Here is a 17,217-nt window from a genome sequence, read left to right on the forward strand (position 1 = left end):
GATGTGCGAGAGAAACGGCGATGGAAATACCCGTTGATGACTTAAATAAAGTTGACGGTATGATCACTTTGATTGCAAAGCTTGACAATTTGTTTCTTAAAGAAGAGAAAGATCAAGTCTATGAAGCTTACTCGAGCTTTGATCGGATAACGAGAGACGGCAGCGTGTCCATGGCGGACTATATCATTGATTTTGAGCAACGTTATTCTCGTATACGAAAGTACAAAATGGAACTCCCCGACGCAGTGTTGGCTTTCAAACTATTGGATACTGCATGCTTGGACATGAAAGACCGTCAGTTAGCCCTCACAGCATGTACAGATCTGACTTTTGCGTCCATGAAGTCCGCATTGAAGAGGATATTCGGAGGAAATACGTCAGCTCCCAGCATGGGAATCAACCAAGAAACGTTTGTAACGACGGAGCAGAGACAACAGAAGGGCATGTGGCCTCAACAGGATCAACAGAAGACGCCTGTGCTTGGCACAAATCCTTTGGACAGGTACGGTCGAAGATCAAAGTGTGCGGTCTGTCAATCAACATTTCATTGGGCCAAAGACTGTCCGCATAATGAGGAAAGTTATACAGATGCAGTAGAGGAGTGCAACATTACTCTGTACACTAAAGAGACCTCCAATGGAGTACAAATGTCAAATGGAATAGTTATGACAGAGTGTTTTGGTTCAGCAATAATAGACACTGCATGTACACGGACTGTATGTGGACAGGGGTGGCTAGATGGCTACATAACTGAACTGAGCCAGAAAGAGTTGAGTGATTTGAGAAAAACTGAAAAACGCAGCCATAAACCATTCAAGTTTGGTGATGGAAAAGTGTTGTATTCCACAAAAAGTTTGAAAATTCCTGCAACAATTGGACAGACCAGGTGTCGCATTGAAACGGAGGTAGTTTCAGCTGAGGTTCCACTGCTTTTAAGCAAAGCCTCCATGAAAAGAGCAGGGACACTACTGGACATGGAAAATGACGGGGCGGTGATGTTCAACAAACCTGTAAAACTTGACTTTACAAGCTCTGGTCATTATTGTGTAAAAATAATAGATGGAACAACAAAGGGTAAATCTGTGACAAGACACAACACTGCTTTGCATGCAGCAAGAAGGGATTTTACAGAAGCAGAATGTTCAGTAAAAATACAGAGAGCCCTGCAGAAACAAATGTGCCACACTGATGAACAATATGAAAGTGGAGATTGTGTATATTACAAGAGAGTGGATTGTCCAGAGTGGAAAGGTCCAGGAGTTGTCATCGGTCAGGACGGAGCGGTGATTTTTGTCAGACACGAAGGAACATGCATTGAAGTGCATCGGCTCAGATTGAGGAAAGTGAACACAGAAAATATGGATCAATGGGTTACGAAAGCTCATTCAGAAAATGACACAACAAACGCGGAGCAAGGACAGGACATGGCTGACAGTGACCTAGAGGTCATACAGGGACTGAGACAAACGGAACCACAATCGGAGCCAACACAAATGGCAAATGGAATACAAAATGAGACAGAACACACGGCTGACACTACAGATACACATGGTACAGAGCAGAGAGCAGGTGTCAGTCTGAGGACAGATGTTAGTCTGAAAGCAGGACAAATTGTGAAATACAAAGACAGAGGTGTTTTATACACAGCTAAGGTTTTGGGGCGTGCAGGAAAAGCTATGGGCAAATACAAAGACTGGTATAATTTTCTTTATATTGAACCCACTAATGTTGCAGGCACCACAGATGCAGCTAACATGTCGAAAGTTGATCATTTTGAGGTGGTAACAAATGATGTGCCAAATGTATGTGATGATGGATTAACTGATGTACCTTTAACAAATGTCACATATTTTTGTGAGGATGTGTTTGAAACAAAAGATGTATCACTTGACTTAGAAAAACATGTTGAGATAAATGGTCTGGAAGTTGCTTCTCTCCACTGGTACAACAGAGTGAAGGATATGGTGTTGACAACAGGAGGAAAGATTTCCAAAATTGATCCATCCTTTTTCTACTGGCTAGATAAGGACTGTGCTGTGACTGGGGTTCTAGCCTGCCATGTGGATGACTTCACATGGGGAGGCACACAACATTTCTCCACAACAGTGATACCACAGCTCAGATCTGCATCCCAAATTGGACACGAGGAACACGAAGTCCACAATGTCAGTCATTGAAAAGAGACTCAGTACAAAAGCAACTGACTTTAACACAAAACTCTTTTGCACACAAGGTGTAAATCACAAGACTAATTATTAAATTTTTTATGTTCTACAGTTACAAGCTGTTTGGGAATTTGTTGCAATGCACTTTTTTCTTTTTTTGAAAGACAGTGAGTTTGTTAACTTAATACTGTCTGTTTCCTGTTCTCTATGACCAGTGTAAATGGCATGTGTTGCACTGTGAGGCAACGGGGGACGTTTATGAAGGGGGGACCGGAAGGGGGCAAACCGGATGTTGTGATACTGTGTGGCTGTTGGCAAGTTGGTATGGCGTGGTGCCGACAATAAAGTTGTGCTGAGAAACTAGTTGTCTTATTGAGTAACATTTAGACCAGGTGAGACCCATTTAGACCAGGTGAGACCCATTTACACCAGGTGAGACCCATTTAGACCAGGTGAGACCCATTTAGACCAGGCGAGACCCATTTAGACCAGGTGAGACCCATTTAGACCAGGTGAGACCCATTTACACCAGGTGAGACCCATTTAGACCAGGCGAGACCCATTTAGACCAGGTGAGACCCATTTAGACCAGGCGAGACCCATTTAGACCAGGCGAGACCCATTTAGACCAGGCGAGACCCAGACTTCTGGAGAAGGTTTATTATGTCAATTAATACTGGAATGAGCTCCCTGTCACACTGAGGGAGAGGGGGTGGAGGTGGGCCTGGTGGTGCAGGTGGACCTGGTGGTGGAGGTGGGCCTGGTGGTGCAGGTGGGCCGGGTGGTGCAGGCGTATTAACAGGCGCTCCTTCCTCTCAGCCAGGGCCTGGTGGTGGAGGTGGGACTGGTGGTGGAGGTGGGCCTGGTGGTGCAGGTGGGCCTGGTGGTGCAGGTGTATTTACAGGTGTCCTTCCTCTCTGCCAGGGCCTGGTGGTGGAGGTGGGCCTGGTGGTGGAGGTGGGCCTGGTGGTGCAGGTGGGCCTGGTGGTGCAGGCACATTAACAGGCGCTCCTTCCTCTCAGCCAGGGCCTGGTGGTGGAGGTGGGCCTGGTGGTGGAGGTGGGCCTGGTGGTGGAGGTGGGCCTGGTGGTGCAGGTGTATTAACAGGCGCTCCTTCCTCTCAGCCAGGGCCTGGTGGTGGAGGTGGGCCTGGTGGTGGAGGTGGGCCTGGTGGTGGAGGTGGGCCTGGTGGTGCAGGTGGGCCTGGTGGTGCAGGTGGGCCTGGTGGTGGAGGTGGGCCTGGTGGTGGAGGTGGGCCTGGTGGTGGAGGTGGGCCTGGTGGTGCAGGTGTATTTACAGGTGTTCTTCCTCTCAGCCAGGGCCTGGTGGTGGTGTGGGAGCTGCAGCAGGAGAGGCGAGGCCGTCCAGAGCGGGTGAGCCTATCCTGGGAGCACCGAGGCCAGAGCGTGACCTCTTTGGTGTGGGACTGCAGCAGCTTGAGGGTGTTCATAGGAGACTCTGTGGGGAAGGTGTCCTTCCTCAGAGCTGCCTCCTCCAAGATGGGCAAGGTGACAACTCTACTGTACTCTACTTTACTACTAATAAGATGTTTTTAACTCATTCTAGGCGGGAACCCCTTTTGGTGTTTTAAGCATTATGTTATACTTTAGCTATTTTAGAAAATTTGTGAAAATGTGGCACAAATCTTTTGTATACAGGGCTCCAGCGTGCGACCTATTAGGTCGCATATGCGACTTAATTTATTAAGGGTGATACTTAAAATGTAATGAGGTCGCACAGGTGCGACTTGCTGGAAGGATGAGTGGAGGGGAAAAAAAACATCCCGCAGTGCTTGCCCGTTCCATTGATTGAAAACATTGGACGTTCGCCTGACGCCCAGTGTTCAAAGAACGATCATTCACAAAAACCCACAAATAAGCCCTTCAGACTTGGATGGTCAGAGCGGCGCGATTACATACAAAGTCAATTCAAAGACGAGAATTGCGCAAACGGGCGCGGCGCGACCTGCCGCGGTACAAACTGGACGAACCGAGGCGAATATATATTCAGGTCTGAACGCAGCTTATCCGACACAAATTAACTAATCTTTCTCAGCTGTACAATTTCACTGGAGCGCGCATATCTAACTGCATGATGATCAGTCATGATCTACACAGACAGCCGACTCCCGACCCAAACACTGAGTGAAACTTAGTAAACGTGTTGTTTGATTAAACATGTGCCACGAAAAATAGCTTCCAAAGCTTGTTATGTTTGCATCGAGGAGGTAGTGTCCATACCATACGTCCATACATGATGATCGGCCAACAAAATACATTAATCTCCCTGATGCCTGATTTATTCTTCGTGTTCCGTGCTGAAAATAGCTGATCTACAAGCTCACAACGCGTCAGCTATTTTCAGCACGCGGAGATATGCAGGCTCTGAGAGCATTCAGAAACTTTTGCCTTCACAATAAAAGCATGCAGCTTTCACAAGTTGGCCCATAAAGAAAAGGATTAAGAATTTGGTGGCATTTCACATTGCAAAAGATTTTTTCCAAAATGTAAAATTATTATAATAAGGAATTCATTTGGATAATGGTAATGGAGATATTGTACAAATTGTCACTTTATTAATCCAAAAGGTTTGGACTGCATTTAATTTTCAACACAAAACCTTAAACTGACTTTCTGTGTGTGGAATATAAATATTGCCTTTATTGACTGAGTGACTTTGTGGTGGGTTGAAACCATCTACAGTGTTTTGAAGTATAACCAGGTTGCTGTTTTTTACACAGTGACCGTTGTAGGGGGTTTTATGATTCAAACCTTATGGTGGAAACCACTACATAAATAAATGGCGCCCGATGTGGGGGCATGATAAGATCATGTATTAATACCACGCTATACAAAGAAAAAAATGGTGCTACCTAATTTGTGGTGGCGCTACCAAATGAAAAGGTAGGTGGCACCAGTGCTACCTGTGAAAAAGTTAGTCTGGAGCCCTGTTTGTATATATATAACGTTTTTTAACTCAAATCTTCGAAAAAGAAAAAAAAAATCTGGTTGAAATGACTAACCAATCAGGAAGTAGACAGGCAAATCGACCAATGACAAAGCTTCTAGGAACATCTTTGAATGCAGATTGCGGCCCCTAGATGATGTCACAGAGACTACGGGCTCCATTTTCGTCACCGCTAAACCCCTTATCCCTAAACAAACCACTCCAACAACCAGCTTTGTCTGTATGTTTGTGTACCTGTATTAGAGACCTGCAAGCCCGTCGGGACCCGACGGGGCCCGGCCCGCCAAAACGGGCCGGGCCCGGGCCGTCTCTGTCCCTGACCAACGGGCCGTGGGCCGGGCGGGCTCACGTGCCGTTATATTAATTTTCCGATGTGAATTTCACCCAGACTGGACTTGCTTCAGCAGCGCGTCAGCATGCTGCTGTCTGCTCCATAGTGACGTGACAATAACCCCCCCACCCACCCACACACACACACACACACACACACACACACTAAAATCTGGTAAAAACTATAAAGACTTTGAAACAACGTTTTACATTCTCTCTCTCGCTCCGCGTCTAAACTCTCTCTCTCTCTCCTAATTATTATGCAGTGCAGCTGTGTGCGCGCACACACGCACTCGCACAGCACACACACAAACACACACACCGACTCCGAGTAGGCTACCGCTATAGGGTCTCCTCTGCATTATTACCAAACTAAACAAAGTTGGATTTGTACAGTGCAGAAACTGCAGATACATAACGTAAGTGTTCTTATTATTGTGGCTCTGGGTTTTATAATGCAGCGTGAGTCCGCGATAGCCGATCTACAAGCTCACAACGCGTTGCGCTGATTGACAGTGCACGTGCAGCAGTAACTGTATAAAACTATAATTAAGTAGGCTACTTTTTAGTGTGATGTGTGGTGTTATTGACTTCTTGTTCTTAACACAGTGGATGCGGGAGAGGGATTTCTACGTGGTTCAAATCTCAAACGTCACGTGCGGGAAGCGGATTTCTACGTTTACCGCATGTTTTTATTGATTACTTTCAATCGTCTTTCTACACACCCGGGCACTTTATCAACTAGCATCGGATGATAGCACAACACTCCGATCACGTGATCGCAAAAAAAAAGAAAAAAATGCCTCACCCCCTCCCTTCCTGTAAAGGCTGGAGACTCCCATGCATCTCGGGGCAGAATAATGGCTGGCTGCAGTCTTCTTGTTTATCTTATAATATCTTTGTTTCAGGGAGGGGAGGGCTCTCTCATGTGACTCTCAATGGAGGGAGGGGTTGTGTGTAATGTGAACCGAGTGTGACTTCAGTGTCTCCGTCAGATTTCTCTCCTTTTTTCTTCATTTCTTCACGCATGGATTGTATCGCCTGTGCGAGCGGTTATTTCTTTATCATGATGATCAACGCCGGTCAGATAGAACATGGCAAATGTGTTGTGTTGTTTGGCAGTAATACTCATAGATATATATAAACACTAGATGGCTCAAGGCGGAGTTTCTGACGTCGTTCACCCGGCAGCCATCTTACTTCGGGGCTACAGTACAGTATGTTCAATGGCAGCTCAAACAGAAACAGTCATAACTCGCTCAAATCTTAACGGATTTACAAACGGGTTGGTTTATTACAAACGTTGTCAACGTGGCTATGATTCAGGACGCTTATCTGCTTAATTTATGTTTTTTATATGAACGTCGTATAAAAGCATATAAGTATGCGGACGTCTCTGACGTTTATAACAAACCAAACCGTTTGAAAATCGGTTGAAAATTGAGCAAGTTATGGTCATTTAAGAGTACATGCCCCATAGACACAATGTTATGTGTCCCGAGGTAAGATGGCCGCCACGTAACGACGTCGCTCTCCATTGGCCAACAGCGCGGGTGAGCTATCTAGAGTTTATATATATCTATGGTAATACTAACCGCCTAAGAACATCGGAGGGAACTCCGATTTTACTGGATCGGAGGGAATTTACTGTGGGCCTCAGACAAGGTCCTTCGTTCAATGCATCACCTTTAGCACAGGCGGAATAGCTCTGCTCAAAATGGCCAGCATTAACTATTCAAAAATGTTTTGCAAAATATTAAAGGCAAAGAAGTTTAGGGATAAGGGCTTTAGCGGTGACGGAAATGGAGCCTTACATGTTTTTTGGGAGTGTTCTACCCCTTGCTGACTGTAAAGGTCATACATATTATGACATATTGCTTATAGCAACTTTAATTTTTAACCCATTCTGGGCGGGAACCCCTTTTGGGGTTTTAAGCATTATGTTATACTTTAGCTATTGAAAATAGCAGATCTACAAGCTCATGAACTTGTAGGTCTGCTATTTTTGAAAAATCGTGAAAGTGTGTCTCAAATCTGGAATGTATATTCTTTTAATTTAATTTAATTTTAGTTTTTATTAAAACTCAAATCTGTGCTTCTGGGGGTCCCTGGAACAACATTTTCTCAGATGGGTGTTGGCGGCCAAATACAGATAATTCTGGGGGTCCTTGACATGAAAAAGGTTGAGAACCACTGATACAGAAACATAGGGTTTTTATTTTATTTAGAAGACATTTGTAGAATCGTCTTCAGGTCTAAATTGGGTTAAGCTAATGTTTTCCATTTGATTTGATTGACGCGTGTGTGTGCACCCCCCCCTCCCCCCCAGGGCTCAGCGTTCGTCATGTTCCCCGTGCAGACCGTCACTACGGTGGACTCCCGCGTCGTCCAGCTGGGATACCACGACGGACGTCTGCTGGTGTCCTCGCTGAGCCGCTGCTACCTCTGTGACACCGACAAGTAGGACACACTATTCTATAGGACACTGTTACCTGTGTGACACCGACAAGTAATATCTATAGGACACTGTTACCTGTGTGACACCGACAAGTAATATCTATAGGACACTGTTACCTGTGTGACACCGACAAGTAATATCTATAGGACACTATTACCTGTGTGACACTAATACAGTAGCCTCGGAAACCCAGACGTTTTTATTTCCAGGGGGAAAAAAAAGTCTGGGGGGAGTCCACTTCAATACGACATAGAGTAGCGCAGTCGTGAGTAGTCGCTCACTCTCTGCTCATTTCTGATCGTCTGCACCTTTGTTATATTGACGCAGACGCGCACACACGTACACACACACACACACACACACACACACACACACACACACACACACACACACACACACACATAGGGTTGGGATTCGTTAGGATTTTAACGGTTCCGGATCCTTCCCGGATCCCTCTTTCCGGTTCCTAACGGTTCCCTTAACGGATCTTAATATTATTTTTTTCCCCCTTTTTTCTGACATACATTATGCTTATATTATAACTAACCTAACCAAGTACATAATACACAAATTCAAATTCAAATTAAATTATTGAAAATGCACTTTACAATTATGAGGTGGCACTATTATTTAAACTTCACCACCACCACTACCAGCAGCTAGCCACCACAACAATATCATTGTTGCAATTTGTACTATATTGTAATTTGTACTGTATATTAAATATACAGTATACATTGCAATAATAATATTGTTGTGGTGACAAATGTTGTCTTTAATGTTCAGATTAATTTAATATGAAGGACCCCTTACCCTAATGGAAACAAGCCATAGTGCTTTCTTGGATTATAAAATCCTCTTAGCATACCTTGTATTGAACTGTAGGCTACGTTCCTGTGCTTTTTTCTGCAAACTGTTTATAAAGTAATCAATCGGAGGTATATGCACCTAAACGCTGCGCTCTCAACAGCCACACGATTAATTTAGAGCCAAATCAAAAGCAGTTGAGTTGCTTATAAGTTGTAAAAACAAGTGCAGACACATTGATTTGGCTCTATAGTTAACGACACTTGATTCATAAAATATCAGACAGAAAGACGTTGAGTCATTGGCGTTCTAAATTAACACCATTAACAACAGTTGTACAATACGCCTAATGAAAAGCTCTGTAGACGTTAGTAGTTTTTATTTCCTATTACGTTACTAGCCTGGGGAAAGTAAACCAGCCTTGCATCAGATCCTCCCCCGCCGGCTGTGTGGAGCTGCGGGGAGAGCGGGCACGGCTTTCCGCATGGCTCACAAACGCGATGTGCCTAGATTATTCTCGTGAGTTGTGGACTCGTGTAGGCATTTTGATTTTGAGATGTTTCCTCAATGTGGACGTGGTGCAACTGGTACAAGTTGCAACAACCTTTGCAGGGAACTATAGCATCGCATTTATTGCATTTTGCATGCTCAGCCTCAGTCATTTCCCTCTCTGTTAACCACACTTTGGAGATCTGTGCGACATACTGTCCCAGTGTCCCACTCGCTCCACGGCGGTCGCTGAATGCACAGAGCAGTGGGCGTATCCTCCCCGACCCCACTCACTCATGTAGGTGGGGTGACGTCACCCCAGGCTCTGCTTGCACACACAGACACAGCGGAACTAAATGACGACTGATGAGAACCGTTTGGGGAAACGATGGAACCGGATCCGCAATGTCGGAACCGGGTCTGAAATGGGCCCGGTTCCAAATCCCAACCCTACACACACACACACACACAAACACACACACACACACACACACACACACACACACACACACACACACACACACACACACACACACACACACACACACTCCTCTCTCTCTCTCTGTCGCTCTAATTAATTAGTCTCATGTCACGCAGGCTACTAATACAGAAACATAGGTTTTTCAGAAAACGTGATCATGATTTGGTAGAATCTGGTCTCAGGTCTCTAATGGGTCAGAACGTTTCACCTCCTCTTCCAGGGAGAAGTTCTAGGTATCTAATGGGTCAGAACGTTTCCCCTCCTCTCCAGGGAGAAGTTCTAGGTCTCTAATGGGTCAGAACGTTTCCCCTCCTCTCCAGGGAGAAGTTCTAGGTCTCTAATGGGTCAGAACGTTTCCCCTCCTCTCCAGGGAGAAGTTCTGGCGCGTGGGCAACAAGGAGCGGGACGGTGAATACGGAGCGTGTTTCTTCCCTCAGAGCCGTGGGGGGGGTGGTGGGGGGGGGGTCCCTGGGCCTGGCGGGGGGCCCACAGCCCCCCCCTCCCCTCCTCTACTGCGCCCGGCCGGGGTCCCGTGTCTGGGAGGCGTCGTTCAGCGGAGAGGTGCTCAGTACGCACCAGTTCAAACAGCTGCTGGCCTGCCCCCCCCTGCCCATCATCACCTACAGGTTGTTATTATTATTATTATTACTATTATTATTGTCTCCACCAGGCCAAAGGCATGGGGAGAGAGTATGTTTTGCACTCCGTCCGTGTGTGAGTGTGTCCGTCAGTTTGTTAACAGCTAATCTCCGGCACCATTAACCCGGTCGATGCCAAATTTTGCACACACACTCCCTGGATGCCAACGATGATGCCAATTTTCCAGAACGGCCTGTCATAGCGACACTAGGAGGCCGACTTTTGAAAAACATTTTTTTTTATATTACTCCTCCAGATTCTGTCCAAAAATCCCGCAAATTGTTTCACAGTATCTCTATAGTCATGTGTTCAAGCCGGATCTGTCCAATATTTCATATTCCATCCTGATTGGCTAACATTGGCTTTCAAAGTTTGCAGGATTGGCCCGTTTTGAACAAAAAGCCTCAAATCGTGAACGCAGCGTGCAATTTACGTGAAATCTTTCACGGACTTTCCTACTAGGCTGAGGAATGTATCCCAACCCTTTTCACATTGGCCTGTTATAGCGCCACCAACAGGTGGATTTTTGCAAAACACATTTTTGGAACAAAATGCCTCAAATCATCCAATTGCCATCCAAGGCGTAAGAAGAAATGTCACCCTTTTGGGGTGGGTTAATAAATGGTGCCACGCTCCCTCCCCGCCACTGCCGTAGATGTTCGACAATATTGGTCTTTCATAGTGCTAATTATCAATTGGTCTTTCATAGTGCTAATTATCAATTGGTCTTTCATAGTGCTAATTATCAATTGGTCTTTCATAGTGCTAATTATCAATTGGTCTTTCATAGTGCTAATTATCAATTGGTCTTTCATAGTGCTAATTATCAATTGGTCTTTCATAGTGCTAATTATCAATTGGTCTTTCATAGTGCTAATTATCAATTGGTCTTTCATAGTGCTAATTATCAATTGGTCTTTCATAGTGCTAATTATCAAGTCGTGATGCTACTTACATTAGCATTGGGTTGAGCGCGCCATCTTGAACTGCTCACGCATCTGCACCCACTCTATCTGTTCCTTTCAAATCACCGTTATCTCCAATTCCTCGTCCCAGACTTTTGCTCAAAACAAGCTTTATTCGATGTCTATAGCCAACGCTGTAATCGTCCAGGTAATCCTTTCTCATCGTCGAGCGGTAGTTCCGGATGTGGTCGGACAACACACACAGTGTAATTAACAAAAGGTAACATCCGGTCGCAGGTTTTGGCTCTTCAAAATTACGGTAAAACGGGGGGGGAAATCCTGCCGTGAATCCGGCCAAGCGGTTAATTACACGTTATTTATTTAGATTTCATTGTACAATGTGATATTTGTCAGATTAAACAGTTCTAGTGCCGCTAATTGTTTGATCCAGTGTTCCGCCGCTGCATAATACGCTATTCCCGCTATTTGTTTAAAGGTGTATTCAGTGATTTGACTTAATTCAAATATCACTTATTTTCAGTTTTGGTGGCGGGTGGCAAAGCCTTCATCCAATCAGGATGAGAGGGGCCTTCCTCCAATCATGATCGAGTGGGTGCGGGCCTTGGTGCACATGCTGTTGGCCTGTTGCACTTCCCCCCACTGTAGAGCGTGCATGTGCACATTTTGTTACCGGGGCGGACTGGGTGGTTTTCCAAATCCCCCAAATCACTGAATGCTCCTTTAATGCGTTTAATTCTCTGTTTTAAAATAATTAAAAAGAAACAGCGCATTTATCCGGGACCTGATGACGAGGACGTCGCGTTATGATGACGAAACCGGAAATCAAGTCATCATCTGGGCTGCTAGGGCTTCTGGGAAATTGAGCCCAATGCAAGTGGACGGGGGGTTTGTTTGGACTACAAGTTGCTCTGCACTTTGGTTTCGTTTCGCATTGTCATGGCCGCTGGTGCATCTGATCATAACAAGACGAACGACCATTTTTTACCGGATTTTCGTGGTTGAAAGCTGCAAATACTTCAGCGTATGCTCCAAAGGTAATAAAACAATGTCGGCAGCGTTGGATATTTGATTAAAATGTGGGTTCCGCGGGGTATGGTGTCAAAGTGTTAATGACTGAGTTAAATCTGGCACAGATTAATAGAATACAATGAAATATTCACAGTTAAATCTGGCACAGCTACAACATTGGAAGGTACATAGATTTCATAGGTATTTATGAAATATAGACGAAGACTAAAACTAATGATATTTTCTCTTTGATTTTATCGTTAGTTTTGTAACAGTTTAAGTGTTGGTGATTTTAAAAGAAACCCCTCTTTTATTTCCCCTCTCCTACAGAAGTGAACCACGATACAATCCAGCCCAGAAGAACTCCCAGTCCATCGCCTTTCCAAAACTACTCTACATGGGGTAAGTTAAAACATGTTTAAGTTTAAACTGAAAACATGTTTCATTTAACCCATTTTGGGCGGGAACCCCTTTTGGTGTTTTAAACATTATGTTATAATTTAGCTATTGAAAAATAGCAGATCTACAAGCTCATAGCGCACCACCGAGTGGCGCGCTATGAGCTTGTAGGTCTGCTATTTTTGAAAAATCGTGAAAATATTTATTTCAAAAAACTTTTTTTAAAATTTCGAGGTCAGGCCTAAATGGATTAAGTTTAAACTGCTATACATGGAGTAAGTAAAAACCTGTTTTAAAAGTTGAAAATGTGTTGTGCCAGGAACCCCCAGAATCAGGAACCCCCAGAATCAGGAACCCCCAGAATCAGGAACCCCCAGAAGCAAATATACCAGTTAAACTGTTTGCTGTGAATGAATATATGTGACTCTTATTGATACAGAGACAGTCATGGTGGCAAGACTCAGGAGTCTCCAAAATGAGTGAAGTAAGGGATAATATCTGGCTAGGTGGTCGTTGTCGGGAGATAATTCACAGACAGGGAGTTTAACCACCGAGGTGAAGCCGAGGTGGTTAATCTTCACAGACAGGGAGTTTAACCACCGAGGTGAAGCCGAGGTGGTTAATCACAGACAGGGAGTTTAACCACCGAGGTGAAGCCGAGGTGGTTAATCTTCACAGACAGGGAGTTTAACCACCGAGGCGAAGCCGAGGTGGTTCATCTTCCTGAAGGCGCTTATTACATGGCTACCTAACATAAATTAATACATTGACCCAAAACACAACAAAAAAAGTATGCCATAAGTTTGCGCTGGCTGCGTCTGGCCAGCTGCAGGGCTGTCGGAAAACAAGGAAGTGAGTTGATCAAATAGAATCCATTTTCGGTTCCTGCTTCGTCTATTTCTCGCTCAAATGTTTTCAAAAACATTTTTGAGAGCAATGTTTAGCTGTAAATGACACTGTATGTCACTAGTGTGTGTGTCACTAGTGTGCTGTCATGTTGGAAACAGCAGTAAATCAAGCGGGGCGCAGCCGCGCAGCTGGTGCTCAGAGGGTTTGATTAGGCAGAGGTCTGTTATACAGCGGAGCGGTCATTATGATGAGATAACTCACCGCTGAATTCAGCGATTGACCAATCAGAATCAAGCATTCAACCAAGCCATGTAATAATAGCTTTTATTGTGTTGTTGTTGTTTCAGAGAACAACACCTGCTGACCTGGAGCCACTCAGCCATCTACATCCTGACCCCTGGCAGCGGTCAGGTTCTGCTGTGGTCACAGATCTCAGGTACGTCATGACCTCTGACCTCACAGTGACCTTTAACCCCTGGCAGCGGTACAGAGCTCGTGTATCTGTGTGCTGATTGGTAATTTCTCTCTCGGACTGTGTGCTCATTGCCAATTGGTCGGTTCTCGGTGTAGCTGTGTGCTGATTGGTCGTTTCTCCCTCAGACGTGGTGGAGGTGGCGGCCTATCGCAGCGAGCTGTTCTGTCTCCATGGCGACGGGCGCCTGTCTCACCTCTCGCTGCTGTCTGTGGAGCGCTGTGTGGAGAGACTGCTGAGGAGAGACAGATACAGCCTGGCTGCTGCAGTCTGCTGCCTGTTCCCCCACGCTGTGACTGCCCCCAGGGTGAGTTACTGCCCCCCTTACTGCCCCCAGGGTGAGTTACCACGCTGTGACTGCCCCCAGGGTGAGTTACTGCCCCCAGGGTGAGTTACTGCCCCCCTTACTGCCCCCAGGGTGAGTTACCACGCTGTGACTACCCCCAGGGTGAGTTACTGCCCCCCTGACCGCCCCCAGGGTGAGCCACTGCCCCCAGGGTGAGTTACTGCCCCCCTTACTGCCCCCAGGGTGAGTTACCACGCTGTGACTGCACCGAGGGTGAGTTACTGCCCCCCTTACTGCCCCCAGGGTGAGTTACCACGCTGTGACTACCCCCAGGGTGAGTTACTGCCCCCCTTACTGCCCCCACACTGTTACTGCCCCCAGGGTAACACTCACACACACACACACACACACACACACACACACACAAACGGCTGCCTTCAGCAATTAAGCTCACTTAGAAAAATGTGTGGTTTCGTGCTGTGTCGGTCTCACTTTGTCAATGATGTATCGGGCTTGGAGCCGGAGACCCTCCGAGTCCCTCAAGGTGGTGTAATAGAGCCCCTCGACGCCCCCCTGGTGGTGTAATAGTGTAATAGAGCCCCTCGACGCCCCCTGGTGGTGTAATAGAGCCCCTCGACGCCCCCCTGGTGGTGTAATAGTGTAATAGAGCCCCTCGACGCCCCCTGGTGGTGTAATAGTGTAATAGAGCCCCTCGACGCCCCCTGGTGGTGTAATAGTGTAATAGAGCCCCTCGACGCCCCCTGGTGGTGTAATAGTGTAATAGAGCCCCTCGAGGCCCCCTGGTGGTGTAATAGTGTAATAGAGCACCTCGACGCCCCCTGGTGGTGTAATAGTGTAATAGAGCCCCTCGACGCCCCCTGGTGGTGTAATAGTGTAATAGAGCCCCTCGAGGCCCCCTGGTGGTGTAATAGTGTAATAGAGCACCTCGACGCCCCCTGGTGGTGTAATAGTGTAATAGAGCACCTCGAGGCCCCCTGGTGGTGTAATAGTGTAATAGAGCACCTCGAGGCCCCCTGGTGGTGTAATAGTGTAATAGAGCCCCTCGAGGCCCCCTGGTGGTGTAATAGTGTAATAGAGCCCCTCGACGCCCCCTGGTGGTGTAATAGTGTAATAGAGCCCCTCGACGCCCCCTGGTGGTGTAATAGTGTAATAGAGCCCCTCGACGCCCCCTGGTGGTGTAATAGTGTAATAGAGCCCCTCGACGCCCCCTGGTGGTGTAATAGTGTAATAGAGCCCCTCGACGCCCCCTGGTGGTGTAATAGTGTAATAGAGCCCCTCGACGCCCCCTGGTGGTGTAATAGTGTAATAGAGCACCTCGAGGCCCCCTGGTGGTGTAATAGTGTAATAGAGCACCTCGAGGCCCCCTGGTGGTGTAATAGTGTAATAGAGCCCCTCGAGGCCCCCTGGTGGTGTAATAGTGTAATAGAGCACCTCGACGCCCCCTGGTGGTGTAATAGTGTAATAGAGCACCTCGACGCCCCCTGGTGGTGTAATAGTGTAATAGTGGTCTGGCTACGCGATGCTTATCACCGTCGGTCTTTGGTTTGTTTCTCAGGCCAGGAAGTCGGTCCCTGTGGACCGGCTGGACTTCCTGCGCTCCCAGCTCAGTGCCGCCGCCCACCCGCACCTGATTGGCCAGCTGGATGAGGTCATCGCCAGACTGGAGCCGCTGGACTCCGCCTCCAGCAGCCGCAGGAGCAGCATCAGCTCGCACGTAGGTTTGACCTCTGACCTTTAGCTCGCACGTAGGTTTGACCTCTGACCTTTAGCTAGTCGACTAAAACTGACAGAAAATGTTCGTCGACTACCATTTTTTCACTGACGGAAACTACATGGAAACTAAATGAAAACTAAGCTGTGGCGACTACTACAATTACTATTAATTACTACTATGGCGACTACTACAATTACTACTAATTACTACTATGGCGACTACTACAATTACTACTAATTACTACTATGGCGACTACTACAATTACTACTAATTACTACTATGGCGACTACTACAATTACTACTAATTACTACTATGGCGACTACTACAATTACTACTAATTACTACTGTGGCGACTACTACAATTACTACTAATTACTACTATGGCGACTACTACAATTACTACTAATTACTACTATGGCGACTACTACAATTACTACTAATTACTACTATGGCGACTACTACAATTACTACTAATTACTACTATGGCGACTACTACAATTACTACTAATTACTACTATGGCGACTACTACAATTACTACTAATTACTACTATGGCGCCTACTTCAATTACTACTAATTACTACTATGGCGACTACTACAATTACTACTAATTACTACTATGGCGACTACTACAATTACTACTAATTACTACTATGGCGACTACTACAATTACTACTAATTACTACTATGGCGACTACTACAATTACTACTAATTACTACTATGGCGACTACTACAATTACTACTAATTACTACTATGGCGACTACTACAATTACTACTAATTACTACTATGGCGACTACTACAATTACTACTAATTACTACTATGGCGACTACTACAATTACTACTAATTACTACTATGGCGACTACTACAATTACTACTAATTACTACTATGGCGACTACTACAATTACTACTAATTACTACTATGGCGACTACTACAATTACTACTAATTACTACTATGGCGACTACTACAATTACTACTAATTACTACTATGGCGACTACTACAATTACTACTAATTACTACTATGGCGACTACTACAATTACTACTAATTACTACTATGGCGACTACTACAATTACTACTAATTACTACTATGGCGACTACTACAATTACTACTAATTACTACTATGGCGACTACTACAATTACTACTAATTACTACTATGGCGACTACTACAATTACTACTAATTACTACTATGGCGACT

The 17,217-nt window shown here is 45.7% G+C and overlaps 1 protein-coding gene across 1 annotated transcript in view; it reads left to right on the forward strand.

The window, feature by feature from the left end:
- The window catches only part of hps5 (HPS5 biogenesis of lysosomal organelles complex 2 subunit 2), a 64,129-nt gene that overhangs the window by 9,461 nt on the left and 37,451 nt on the right, over positions 1-17,217 (forward strand). The window contains 8 exon segments of the mRNA XM_079507751.1: positions 3,481-3,673; positions 7,792-7,922; positions 10,068-10,127; positions 10,129-10,323; positions 12,601-12,672; positions 13,866-13,954; positions 14,119-14,297; positions 15,853-16,011. Coding sequence (XP_079363877.1) covers positions 3,481-3,673; positions 7,792-7,922; positions 10,068-10,127; positions 10,129-10,323; positions 12,601-12,672; positions 13,866-13,954; positions 14,119-14,297; positions 15,853-16,011 — 1,078 coding nt within the window.

Source organism: Electrona antarctica (genome assembly GCF_951216825.1).
Source record: "Electrona antarctica genome assembly, chromosome: 8".
NCBI classification, from domain to species: Eukaryota; Metazoa; Chordata; class Actinopteri; order Myctophiformes; family Myctophidae; genus Electrona; species Electrona antarctica.